This window comes from Camelina sativa, chromosome 5 (genome assembly GCF_000633955.1).
Source record: "Camelina sativa cultivar DH55 chromosome 5, Cs, whole genome shotgun sequence".
Classification (NCBI taxonomy): domain Eukaryota; kingdom Viridiplantae; phylum Streptophyta; class Magnoliopsida; order Brassicales; family Brassicaceae; genus Camelina; species Camelina sativa.
Genome location: NC_025689.1, coordinates 440,278 through 454,401, shown reverse-complemented (window position 1 = coordinate 454,401; position 14,124 = coordinate 440,278). Strand labels below are relative to the sequence as shown.

Here is a 14,124-nt window from a genome sequence, read left to right as displayed (position 1 = left end):
TCCGTGGTGCCTACTGAAACACTCTCTCGTGGGTTCCATCTAATCGCTTTCTCTTTCCCATAGTCTCACGTTCTTGATTCTTCTCAGGTGTCGTCGGTAGAAGAATTGTCTTTATTCATATAGTATGATTTATACATTTTTCTTCGTATTTATCTTTTTTTTTTTGGTAGATTAAAAATTAATCCGTACGAAAAGAGAGTACAAACATCTCATCACAAAGAAGCAGATACAGTTTCTCAAACCAAGACATAAATCTGAAACAAACGAAAATATTATCTAAATCTACAAACAACTTATTTCATTACATTTTTGTTGTCGTTGTTGTTGTTGTTGTTGTTGTTGTTATTGTTAAGTTTTAGTTCATCACTCTCTCGGATTGGGTTCATAGTTTCCAAAAGTTGGCCTACAAAAGCCCAAAAAAAACGAACATCATATGTATACATATTTTGGTTTGGTTACTGTTGTTGTTTTAGCTGCTCTTGATTTTTTGGGTTGTATCTTTAGTAGTCTGTCGATGGTGGAATGAATTTGGTTATAGTGTATTGAAATTTGTATCACTTGACCAAAAGCCCAAAAAAACGAACATCATAGGTGTATACAATATTTAATCGGCATTTAGTGTAGTCTAGAGACTTAAACCCATACTTAGTGTTAATAAAACCGTATGATAACACACTGTTGAATCCTAATGTTGACGTTGACTCTAAAACGTGTGTTGTGTTGCAAAATTTGACAAAATTAAAAGAACAGAAGAGAATAATAATGAAAGTGGATCTCTTACGATGTCTTCGAATTTCCTGCCAAAAGTGTCGGTTGTGTTGAGCTTTGACTTATATTACCTTAATCATCGCCGGTCACCTTTGATTTGGGTTCCCTAATATTATTCATATGTTTCCATTATTGTATTTGCATACAGTTTATTTACTCTCTTTTTCGAATTTTCTTCACACTGCTTTGAAATTGCTTCTTCTGAGAGATCACATTCCGACCACCAAAGTCAAACACATAGTGTCCGAGTTTAGGCAACATGCATATTACATAACAAAATTACTTCGGAATTTAACATTTCACCGTTCTACGGTTAACGGTAGACTTTTTACTAACAGTTTCATAGAGTGATTTGCATTTGTAGTAGACCTCTTACAATTCCTTTTATATTTCTTCTCTTTTATCTTAAGTATTTCTTATTTATATGTGATGGAATTTTTATTTTTCAGATATATTTTTCCAATAGAGAAAATATATCACTGATTTTCTTAATATTGGATCAATATAATAACCTCAGCAAAATTTTGAGAAAATTTTGCCAAAATTTTTTTACTAATTTAAAATACAATAACCGCCCATTTTGGAAAGAAAAAAACAAACTATAATCATTTCACTTTCTTACAACTATAGCAATTGTTGGAGCATTGAAAAAAGGAGCAAGTGTAATTAATCTACTAGATATAAAATTACCAAGCTATACTATCAAAGATTGAAAATGCATTTTTCTAATCATTACAAAAAAAAAATGTATGCATGTGTTAAAATTTGGAAGTTTGAAACTCAACACTGCTGGTGTCTTCTAAATAATTATTGAAAAAATTATATTAACATGGAGTTCTCTTGAATTTCAAATTTGATTATGTGATATCGATATGTTTCTTTACAGGGGAATAACCTATCACAGGATTTATCGAAGACTAGTTGATACATTGGACCTCAACCAGGAAATGGACTATCCCAAGTATTAGAACACATTACTTTTATGTATACAGATATACGTCTTTGTAAGTGCGTTGACGAGGGAAAAAATGATAGATGCTAAAACATGGATGTTCTATGGTCTCATGCCACCACATGCTTTAAAGTTTAAAGTTCGAACTCTTATTAGAGGATTCTCCTCTGCGTCATCATCTATACGTCATCGTTCTTAAGCCATGCACAATGAAATATTTGTAACGATGAATGTACACTTAATAGATAAATAGAATCAGAAAAAAAAAAGATCCAAAAAAAAGAAAAGAAAAGTGTTTTCATCTTTTAAATTAAAGGAGATGTAACACGACTCCATAACCTAAAAACGGATCCATCAATAAGAGATAAATAAAATATAATATTCCATTAGCCATCTTTCCTTATAGAAATATTTAGCTGGAGGCTTATATGGTATGTCGCATCAAATAGGAATTAGACATAACCAGATGACAAAAAAGAAAGAGGCTTTGCGTATGAATATGACATAATTTTGAGCGTGTAAGTTAAAAAGATTGTGGGTTCTACTTTTGGTACTTCTTCTGATTTTGATAGATCGTAAACGACTTTTTATGTTGTTGATTTCTCATTTTTTTTGTTGATTATTTACCTTTGTTCTCTTGTGCTTTCCTCTTTATTATTCGTTTAGTTTACTAAACCAGCTTAAATTTGAACGGTGAAAACGATCATAATACAAAGACGACAGAACCATTTGAAATCTACTAACACGATTTGGCATCAAATATTTTCTTTTAACTCTCGTCAAACTGGATTTTTTTAAAAAAAAAATTATTTTTGTCTCATCCTTAATACTTAAGTTTGATTTTTCCGCAATATTCTTTCAACTAATAAATCAATATAATTGACACAAAAGACCGGTCTTTTTTTCATGTCAATAGAAAAAGTTATTTTTTTTTTTACATTAGCTTATATGGACTGTCGTCAAGATCACATATCCAATCGATGTAACAATTCACTGAATCGGGAGTTAGAAAAAAAAAACATATGTTTAATTCACTAGCTAAAAGTCTAAGATACTGGTGGTACAACCCAAATCTAACCTATAATCGAATCAAGTCGACACGTCATCACTTGTGTGTATATTTGTCCTGAGTTGAAAGGTAGAAGCAGACAAGTGTCTCATAAAGACATCGAGATCTGATTCGGTTATCAGGTACATACACTTAATCGGGAGTGTTGCTTTCCCCTAGAACTATGGAGGCCACTGTTTATGTGTCGTTGTGTAACAATAATCTTGTGTGTTTACTTGCAATACTTAAACTCTTTTTACTTTAATATATAATAGTTTTGTTCGATAACAAATTTCGACCCTCCTTTTCAACAGAGTGGATCTCTCTCACACGTACGCATCAGATTGTATTTGTGCTACAATCCTTTTTTTGTTATTATGCTAAAACTTAACCCACCAATCCTTATGTAATCCTATATATCTTATATATGTTTGTTTTCGTATATGTCTTTGGTTTGTACATATGGATCTTGCATGTCTTTAACTAAAACTATAATGATTTGGTTTCGCTAATATCGATGATATTTTAGTTGCACAATTTTGTAAACGACCATAGAACGTACTTAAGAAACGAAATTGCATCAGTAAAATGTCAATATGTATAGAGAGTATAATTTCAGAATATGTATAAAATAATAGAAGAAGTATTTATATGGAAAGTTTGAAACTAGCCACGAGTGTTTTGTTTTAATACTATACGGTCTCTCTTTACTTCCTCGTGAGTTCTCACACAAAATAAATGGAAAAATGCAATTATTGTTTTTTTACGATTACTGCTAGAAGTGTATTATTTAATTATTAATAACTTTAATATTGTTTCAATAATAATTCCAACGTACAATAAAATTTTGTTGAAAAGAACAAATAAAAGTCTCATATTTTTCAGTAGATATATACATAGAAGTCATAGTGATAGACAGAGGAAAGACGTCTCTTTGACTATACTCTTCAATCGAAAACAAAATGTGCGAAAATTTCAAAAGCAAAGTCCCTAAACTCGCCTAACTCCATTCTCATCTGACTTTGCTTTAAATGTCAATAGTCCTATGTTGTTTAGGTGCATTCAGATTTGATCTTATGTATACTTAAAGATACACCCGTCGCAAACTAGGTTTCTTAGTAATATTTATGCTTACCGAGTAGCATCTCAATGTTGCTAATTTCAAGAAAACGACGAAAAACAAATCGTGATCGCACTAGGATAAGTGATTAATAAATAAAAAAATCCATTTCGCCCATAGTAATCAGAATCATTTTGAACAAAGGACTACAACAAAAATACAACAACTTACGTCTGCGATACTGTGTGGTGAAATATAGAAACTTTTTATAAAATATAAAACACTTACTAAAGAAAGATCTAAAGCAAAGAGTGCGTGTTACTATACATCTGAACAGGTCAAAGGTTCAAACCTAAGTATTTTAATTTACACAAACAATTGACCATATGGAGAGTTAATTAATATTTTTAGAATAGTTGCAAAATTCCACTTTAGAAACAGAATAAAAAAATAATTGAACATTACACTTATGCCGTGTTCCAGTCACTCTTCAACCTTTTCTACTTATTTTCAAAATATCCTTTTTGGAAAAGAAAAAAATATTTATTCTCGTGCTCCTTTACTATATATATAAAAATTCGCACATTGCTTAATCACACTTCAAATCTAATCGACAAAACCATTCACACCTTCTCCTCTCTTTCTCTCTAGCTATCTCTTTTTTTCTTTTCATTAAAGAAATGGAAGACTACGAGCGAAACTCAAACTCTCCAACTCATGATGAAGATTCCGATATACGTAAAGGTCCATGGACCGAGGAAGAAGATGCAGTCCTAGTCAACTTCGTGTCTATCCATGGTGATGCTCGTTGGAACCACATCGCTCGTTCCTCTGGTATGTATCATCATGACCTCTATATAAAACATATACAGTACTTACTTACAGAACCCTATATATATATAAATAAACTTATACAATATACTCATATTTATGTACGCAGGGCTTAAGAGAACTGGTAAGAGTTGCAGATTAAGATGGCTTAACTACTTACGTCCAGATGTTAGAAGAGGCAACATCACTCTCGAAGAACAATTTATGATCCTCAAACTCCATTCTCTATGGGGCAATAGGTACGTATATACACACTCACTTTCTATATATATCCCAAATATGTGAATATGTTACTAGTTAAGTATTATAATTATGTTACTATTACTAATATATGTATCCTTGGAATTTTGAAATTAAAAAGGTGGTCGAAGATAGCACAGTATTTACCGGGAAGAACAGATAATGAAATAAAGAATTATTGGAGAACTCGAGTGCAAAAGCAAGCCAAACACCTAAGATGCGATGTTAATAGCAATCTTTTCAAAGAGACTATGCGAAACGTTTGGATGCCGAGATTAGTGGAAAGGATCAACGCCCAATCATCACCCGCCACGTGTGAGAAAGTGGAGTCAACGATGATCACCGACCCAGGTCAACCTATTGACGTACCGAGTCCGGTCGAACCGGGTTACGTTCAATTCGACCCGAATCATCATAATCAGCAACTCGTTCCGGCATCGGCTCTCTCAGCAACGTCTTCGAATTCGCCGGCTGAGACGTTATCTGACGTACAAGGCGGGGCGGTGAACGGGTCGGGTTATGACCCGGTGGGTCAAACGGGTTTCGGGGAGTTCAACGATTGGGGCTGTGTTGGTGGGGACAACATGTGGACCAGTGAGGAGAGTTTATGGTTCTTGCAGGACCAGTTCTGCCACGAAACGACATCGTATTCGTATAATTAAGGAAATTATACGATCACACGATACGTTAACGAGGACTTCAATTGCGTCACGTTTGGGTGTTACAACTATTCATTCGTGCGTGATGCCATTTTTAGTAGATACGTCCTTGGTATACGAATCTTGACTTAATTATTATATGCTTTTTTACCCCCTGATGAAATTAAAGATCTGATCATCACGCGAGGATACTGTGATTTGTGATATACAGATGTGAATTATACAATATAAAGTTTTTTTTTTTTTTTTGAAATCCAGAAGAAAATTTTATTAATCTTACTTGATGTTATAATGGAAAATAATAGAAAGAAAAAAGTAGTATATATAGACTATAACTAGATTTCAGTTTTTTTGCTAATTTGTAAATATTTCATTGATAATGAAAACAGTTTAGGTTACAATCAAAGATTAGAAACCTTTATGTATGGTTCCATGGAATATCTTTCATGCATGTTACAATCAAAGAATTAGAAACCAACAAAGATTAGAAGCAAAAGAACTCACATTATTTAGATATTCGCGTTATAAATTCATATCAACAAGTAGAACCCTTCATCCATATATTTGATCCCACGCCTAGGTGCCATCATAAACTCGTGATTATCGCCGGGATACGATACATCAACCTCCAAAATTCTCTTATTCCTCGTGTTCCCGCCTCTGTAAATTTTCACACTCGACGAAAAAGCCTCCACCGTGCTCTCCGGCTCGTCTTTTGGAGTAAGACGGCAACTCATTAGTGCTCTAAAGAACATCACTATGGACGCCATGCGTCTCCGACGTTGTATGATGCTTTAATTATGTAATAGCATTGAACATAAGCATATATACAGATATATATATATATATATATATATATATATATGTGGGTGTGTGAGTTTGAGTGTTTTTGTCAGTGTGTGTATATAGTCTTAACAACCATTGTTAAATGTTTGATACACACGACAGGGCAAGGAGGAAGACACATCGAGAGGAAATCTATTTTTGGTAAGTATTATTAATATACCAAATCACCCTTTGAGGGAGTGCCAAATATGGCGTTTACAGCAGAAAAGCGAGGGTGTTATGGTGTTTCTACGACTTTTAGACTAGTAGTTTTGATGTTAAAGATCAAGAAACAAGTTCATCTTCAGCAAGAAACAATGAGAAATTGAGATGAGATGAGAGGAATTTAACAAAATATTCCGATCGGTCAATGATAGTTGGACAACCTTCTCGATTTGCTTTTGACAGCGATGTTTTTTTAAGTATATAGAACAAATTAAAACAGATTTAGTACCTTTTTTAGTAAACTAATATATTTTGTTTTAGTATTTTTTTATAAATAAAACTATATTCGAAAACTATGGTTGTACTAGTATAATACGAGGTATTAATTTATGATATGTTATCTTCAAGAACTAATATAAAACTATGGAGTAATTAGTCGTAGCACTAGCAAGTAACTTTTTTGATTGATTATGGTTGTAAATACACCACTACTTCTTCTCTAACACATATTCTAACACATATTTATATTTCTTATATGTACAAATAATATTTTTATTCCCTTCTCATCAGTTTATGCTTCCAGTTTTTCATATAAATTGATGCGCTTTCGTAATTCTTCAAAGGCAAAAATTCTTAAAAGCATGTCACTATTTTGCTTGTTAAGAATAGCTTCGGCCCATATTAAATAAATTGGGCCAATAGCTTCGGTCCATACTAAATGATTAACGTAAGGACAAGACACAACTGAACGATACCGTTTAGTGACTATTGTAATCTTGTATCATCAGAACTCGCTAAGTGATTCCGAAGGTTTAAGCATTCGTTCGCGCTCAAAAAATCCCCAATTCCCAATTCTCTTCGTTCTCGTTGAAATTAGTCAAGTGTTCGAAACCCTAACTCCTGAAATCGAAGTAGATCCCAAATCCTGATCGAATCGAGGGTCTTTGCGCTCCTGGATCGAATGATAGCTACTACCCGTTGATTTCGGAACCCTAATTTACAATGGGTGGTACAGACGCAAAGGACATCCTCGGGTTGCCGAAGACTCCACTGTCTTTAACTCAGGAGAAGAAATCTCGACCCCAGAAAGAGTCCCATAGAAAGCCCGATGGCATTTCTCGCGAGGTTTGTTCGAATTAACCGAAACAATCCTTTGTATTCGATTTGATTTTTGGTTAGCTTTTGGAATCAATTTCATCGTCCGTTGTTGATTTTGCAGGTTTATGCTCTTACCGGCGGCGTTGCTCCTCTTATGCCTTCAATTGATGTTAACCAGCTAAAGCGCCGTCCTCCTGCTGATGAGAAGGTCCCGTGCTGCTTTTTGAAATAAAAATTTAAGGACTTTACGATTTATCTTACTGTTTTGAGTTTTGAGTTAGTATTACTCTCACAGGTAGCTTGGCAATGGCTTCCCTTCACCAGTTCTGCTAGGAAAGATGATTTGAAGCTTTACCATTGGGTAAGTTCTTTATCTGTGGAACGCCATTATTAGAAAGAGTTTTAAGCATATCGTTCTTTCTAATGACATGCGTTTGGGAATTTATATCTTCACAGGTTAGAGTTGTGAATAATGTTCCACCCACAGGTGACTATTCCTTTGCCAAATATAACAAGGTATTATACTGCCTTCATGATTGTCTGTTTAAAGTCTCGTTGAGTTACTTTTACCTTCTTCTGACTACATTTTTTTGTAACTTTCATTGCAGTCAGTTGATATTTTGAAATACACAGACGAGGAGTACGAGAATCATTTAACTGATCCTGTAAGTGTCTGCTTAAGGAAGAGTTTTTCTGTTTTCATTCTATTATGCATGAAGTAAAGACATGTCCTGCATAGATTTTGTAGATGCTTGTTTTGGATTATGTCGACTTGGTTAATTGTGCTCCAACTTGCAGGTGTGGACCAAGGAAGAGACTGATCAGTTGTTTGAGTTCTGTCAGAATTTTGATCTCCGCTTTGTTGTAATTGCTGATCGATTTCCGGTATCACGGACTGTGGAGGAATTGAAGGATCGTTACTACAGCGGTATGATGGATATTTTTCTGTTTTCAGACCATTATCCGTTCAATTATACCTTGTCCTTCCATTTGTTTTCATCTTTGATCTCTCTGTTTCTATTTCGTGTTGCTCCAGGGTTCATTAAAAAATACAAGGACTGAGAATTCTCTTACGTATTTTCTTTTGTAGTAAACCGGGCCTTGCTGCGTGCTAGAGCTCAGTCTCCAGCAGATGTTGCAAACCATCCTCTGATGAAGGTCAACTTCCTCTTATATCTCTTCATAGCAGACTAAGAACTCTTATGTCATGTATTTTTATTGTGGCAATCTATCCTTATCGGGAGAGAACATTTCTCTAATTTCTGTTATCTAATGTGTTGGCATATACAGGAGCCTTATGATATTACACGCGATAGAGAGCGCAAGCGGGCATTGTCCGTGCTCCTGTCCCAGAGTAGACATCAGGAGAAGAAAGATGCTGAGGTTTTTTCCTATTGAATCTTAAATGTCACCTGCAGCCGAATAAATATAATTAGTTCTTTGTTTTCTCTAATCCTTCTCCCACAAATGCAGATTCTTGCTGAGGCTAAAAGAATCACAGAGATGCGCTTGGCAGCACGTGTAAGTGTTGTCTTAAAATAAATATATTCACTCGTACTAAGTAAAAAACAGTTGATGAAATATGCTTACCATGATTGAAGATACCCTAAAATATGAAATATACTCAATCTTTATCATCTTGTTTCTTAAACTATCCGTCTTTCTGGCTGTCCAGCGTGCAGAAGAGCCTGTTGTATCTGCAAATGAGAACGCCGGTCTTGATAAAGCTGATGGGGTAGTTCCAGGGAGTAGTGTATCTCCATCATCCAATTCTCAACTTCCTGCTACTGCTGTTGCTCCATCAACACTAACTATGGCAGATTATGCCTCTACCCTTGCTTCCCTGCGTATGGTGAGTGTCTCTCCATCTCTTTCCCTTTTTCACTTGGTTATCCAGTTTATCTAATTCTTTCTGGCGAACTTGTTACATTTTTTAGCTTCATGTATACTTGAGAACCTATGGACTTGAACAAATGGTCCAAGCTGCAAGCTCGGCTGTTGGTCTTCGAACGATCAAGCGTGTTGAGCAGACTCTGCAAGATCTCGGGGTTTGCCTTTTCTTCTTGTTCTGTTTCAGTATTTCTATTTGTCAGAAATCATTTGCTTATCTTTCCTCATTGATTGATGACTGAGACGTAATGCTATAAAGGCCACCCCTACTGAAGCTAGCTTTGAATGTGTTATACTACTAATTTGTGGGGATTTTAGTTAGGGTAGTAGCTATTTAGGTTCATATCGGTTTATTTGATTATAGCTACTTTTAAACTATGTTAAATGGATTCTGAGTATATAGAGTTTTCTGTTTACAGGTTAATTTAAAGCCAAAGGTTCCTACGAAAACTGTATGTGATGAGCATCTTGAGTTGCGAAAAGAAATATTAACACTACTGAATCTTCAGAAGCAGGTAAACCATATGATACAAGTCAATCTCACATAGATTCACAAATATACAGCTATTTTGTTTATTTTAACTTCCTGCCAAACATGGTCTGGTCATAATTTCAGCTGCAGTACAAGGAATCAGAAGGTTCATCACATCGTGAAGGGTCATTTGCTGCAATGCCAGACACTCCAAAAGTGAGCACCAAACTATGTTTATTAATTCTCACAACAGTTTTCATCTTCCTATTGATCTCTCTAATCCTCTATATTTGATCAGGATCGTGTGTTCGCAGCTGACCCATTCAGCTTTGGAGGTACAATTCTTTATTTACTTGGTTTCAGCATTGTATCCACTACTTTAACAACTTCTAAGTTCATTTTTTTGTGTGGGTTTCAGCTGAGAGACCAATCAAGAAAGAACAAAAGCGCAAGGTGGTGCAGATCTGAGTCTGCTCTTCTTTTATCATATATTAATTCCTCTGAAAGACCCTTGCATATATGAACTTAAATATCAACTAAAAGATGTTTGTGAATCCTACAGGGTCCTGGAAGACAAGCAGATACTCCTTCACCAGCTCATAAGCGTCCGAGAAAGATGAAAGCCTCTGATCTCTAAAATCTCTCTACTGACTTGCAGTTTTCATGTGTATGTATGTGTCCCTTTGTCTTCCCGGTGATTTCAGACACTGTGGACTGTTTTGAGTTGTTGATTTCAAGTCTCTTTTTTGAGTTTTGATCACTTTGAAGACACTAGTTCTTCAACTCGTTTACACAGTACGATCATCATGTAGAAAACTGAAGCTAATGAATTATTATATCAAAACTTTTGTTACCTTATCATTACTCTGATCTTCCTAACAACGTTAATTGAGTCTCTAGTGAGAGAGAACATAATGAGGATTTCAAAGCAGCAAAGCTCACTGTAAAGATATTTCTAATTTTTCATTTTTATAAAATTTATTTAAGCGCCAAAAAAAAAAGAAATATTTTTTTTTAATTAGAAAGGTTCTTCTTCTTCTTCGTCTTCATCGCTAGGGTTATTTGGGGGTTTTTTTTAGAGGAAGTAAAAGAAAAGGTTGGATTTTTCAGGATTCAAACTTGAGAGTAAGCAATGAGGGTTTCTATGGATCAAAGGCTAGATTTAAGGAAAGGTCGTGAAGTCGAAGTCTGCTATGAAGAGAATGGCTTTAAAGCCGTTTGGTACAAAGCCATTATCGAGGCAACGAAATCGAAATCTGGTTTCAGAAATAAACATAGAGTCCGCTTGCTCAAGGATGATTTCGCGACTCTTCTTACCCAACTCTCCCAAAATGTCTTGCTTCGACCTATTCCTCCACGCCATTTGCAAGCTCGTATCAGTATCAAGCAAGGCTGCGTCGTCGACGCTTACCACAAATATGGGTGGTGGACTGGGCTTGTCATCAAAGAGCTGAAGGATGATAACAACAAGAGTTGTTGTTTGGTGTTCTTCAATTCACCGCCTGATATCATTCTCTTCGAGAGAAAGAATTTGAGGCCTCATCTTAAATGGGTCTACAAGAAATGGTGGGTTATGCCAAAGTTACAGGTAATTGAATGTGGGACTCTCAAAGTTTGTTGCTTTCCTGCAAATTATAGCATGATTTGGTTATGAAAGCTTAATGACTGACTTGACTTATTTATTAATAAAAATGTTAGCTTTTGGCTGAGGAGTCTATGTTTAGCCCTGGAACAATGGTGGAAGTGAGTTCCAAGACTGATGAGATAGAAATTGTTTGGGTTCCTGCAATGGTCATCAAAGAGATTGAAGAGGATGATGAGATGAAGAAATATATTGTTAAGTTTTGCAATAAGCCTTTGAGCTGGGAGGGTAGTAAGGAAACTTCCAACGAAACTGTTGATTCACAAAGGGTTAGGCCTAAACAGCCTCCGTTTTTGGTTGAAGAGTATAAGTTGTTGGACTGTGTTGAGGCGTTTCATGGTTCGAGGTGGCGTAAAGGGATAGTGAATCGAGTTGTCTCTCAGAAATCGTATATGGTGAGTTTCGAGGATACAAATAAGCAGTTGAGATTCAATCACTCGGATCTAAGACCTCCAATGGAGTGGCAAGATGGGGTTTGGAAGGTATTTAACGTTTTCCACTGGTTTCAGTTAATACTAGAATTGTTGTCAGTGACTAATCTGTATGAACTGATACAAGACTCTTTCAAAACTGAAGACTGCAATTTTTGCTTTAGAATTTTTCAGCAAAATCTTGCTCTGCATTTTTCATGATGGTTTTCATTGGGAGTCTTTGTGTTTATCTTCCAGTTGTGATTCTTTAACTCCATTTATTTGAGGTTGCAGACAAGGGAATCACCATTAGCTCAAGAAGGATCAGAAAATAATATGGGTGATTCAGTGATGAATGGTAATACTTCTCCATCACTAGGTAACTCTCTTTATCTCCAATATCTAATTGATTCACTTTTCATTGTTCTAGATCATGAAAATTGATCATGTCTTTGTTTTCCAGCTGATGAATCTGTTTCACCTGTAACCTCGTCCCCGGTTACAATTTCAACACCGTTGAAATATACAGAGGCTGAAACTCAAGGAAAGACCTTCCCTAAGAAGACACTTCAGCCAATGAGGGATCAGAATGGCTTGGGAAACGATGCAACACGAGAGGAGGTAGAATTTAAGACTTCATCTACATTATCATTCTAAATTTCTTGGTAGTTTTTTAGATAATGGCTTATTATCTTAGTCCTCATCGTTGTATCTATCTTTGAGATGAAGGTTCTCCTTTGGATTTTACAGGGACTACACGAGAAAGAAACTTCTTCAAACTGCAAAAGAAACAACTCAGTGGCTTTGGAAACTAGAAATGTGCAAACAAAGGAACCGCTGTTAGCTCAGGGATCGGGAAATGAGATGACTGATGGTCTATTAAATGGTTATACTCTAGTCAATTCCCCAAGTGGATTCCCTTAATCCTTGTTTATTTTTGCGTTCTGAGACTGACTGACATGTCTCTGTTTTCTAACCACCAGTTTGCGTTCTGAGACTGACTGACATGTCTCTGTTTTCTAACCACCAGTTGAACAGGAAAATACTCAATTAAAGACATCCAACGAAAAGACACTTGAGCCACTGAGGAATGGAAATGAATTAACTCGAGAGAAGGTATTGTTAAATCATAATTGTCTTGATCTTTATTTTTTCTCTGAGAGTGCTATTCTTTGTGTTATAACGCTTTTATGCACAGATTCCGGATGAGCATAATAGTGAAGATAACTGTCGTAAGAGGAAAAGAAGAGAACTAGAGCATAGTTCAGACCTCAGTGAGAGTGGTATGTCTCAACTCTTTCATTATACAAGTCGTAAGTATTACTATGCTAAAACAATTTCAATCCTTTTCTGACTATTTTGGGAATGCGTTGATCTGTGCAGTGGTGCACTCTGATCGAACCCCCAATGTGGTGAAGAATGTTGCTGTCGATGAGGGTGAGAAAAACAAAGCAAAGGATGCAACAGTGGCTTTGCCTTTTGTGAAGAAGTCACCGGTTTGGAAGGCATACGAATCAATGGAGGTCTTCAAAGGAGTACCACAGAGTCCTCATGTCTCTGTTTGCTTTAGGTATGATGGTGACATTTTCTGGGGTATTAGAGAAAGTAAAAGATCTGGAAACGGACGTTCCCATAAGCCAACTAAATAGCCTGAAAGACTCCTTTACCGAGCTAGAGAAGCATGGATTCACAGTTACAGCGCCTTTATCACGGATCAACAAGCTATTAGCTCTCAAAGATAGACAAGTAGATATCTCGAAGGAACTAGAAAGGTTCAACAAAGAGATGGTATTAGAAACTAGCGAAAAGCTCAAGGCTGAACAACAGTGTGGTGTGATAGAACGCAAGATACTTGAGGTGAAAAACAAGATTCTGGAAATGCAGATGCAAGAAGCAGCACTGAGAAAACAGAAGGATGCAACCTACGAAAAGATAAGTCAGATTGAGTCACGCGCAAGAGATCTTGGTCTAGAGCTTGAAGATGTGGAGTTTAAGTTTGAGACACTTCTGTCCGCTCCATGGTAAGTTAGATAATAATAAGCAAAAGCGTAGTGAGAGGGATGA

At 35.8% G+C, this 14,124-nt stretch overlaps 2 protein-coding genes and 1 pseudogene across 2 annotated transcripts; all 3 read left to right on the top strand.

Annotated features, from left to right (window-relative positions):
• LOC104784580 (transcription factor MYB108-like) lies at positions 4,422-5,787 on the top strand. Its single transcript, XM_010509616.1, has 3 exons — positions 4,422-4,662; positions 4,769-4,898; positions 5,021-5,787. The coding sequence occupies exons 1-3, from the start codon at positions 4,509-4,511 to the stop codon at positions 5,559-5,561; spliced, it is 825 nt and encodes a 274-aa protein (XP_010507918.1). The 5' UTR covers positions 4,422-4,508; the 3' UTR covers positions 5,562-5,787.
• On the top strand, positions 7,356-10,869 carry LOC104784579 (SWR1-complex protein 4). Its single transcript, XM_010509615.2, has 16 exons — positions 7,356-7,673; positions 7,768-7,854; positions 7,942-8,007; positions 8,103-8,162; positions 8,255-8,311; positions 8,445-8,574; positions 8,737-8,804; positions 8,937-9,029; positions 9,120-9,167; positions 9,322-9,498; positions 9,584-9,694; positions 9,956-10,051; positions 10,153-10,224; positions 10,307-10,343; positions 10,427-10,461; positions 10,571-10,869. The coding sequence occupies exons 1-16, from the start codon at positions 7,551-7,553 to the stop codon at positions 10,643-10,645; spliced, it is 1,335 nt and encodes a 444-aa protein (XP_010507917.1). The 5' UTR covers positions 7,356-7,550; the 3' UTR covers positions 10,646-10,869.
• On the top strand, positions 11,101-14,110 carry LOC104784578 (annotated as a pseudogene).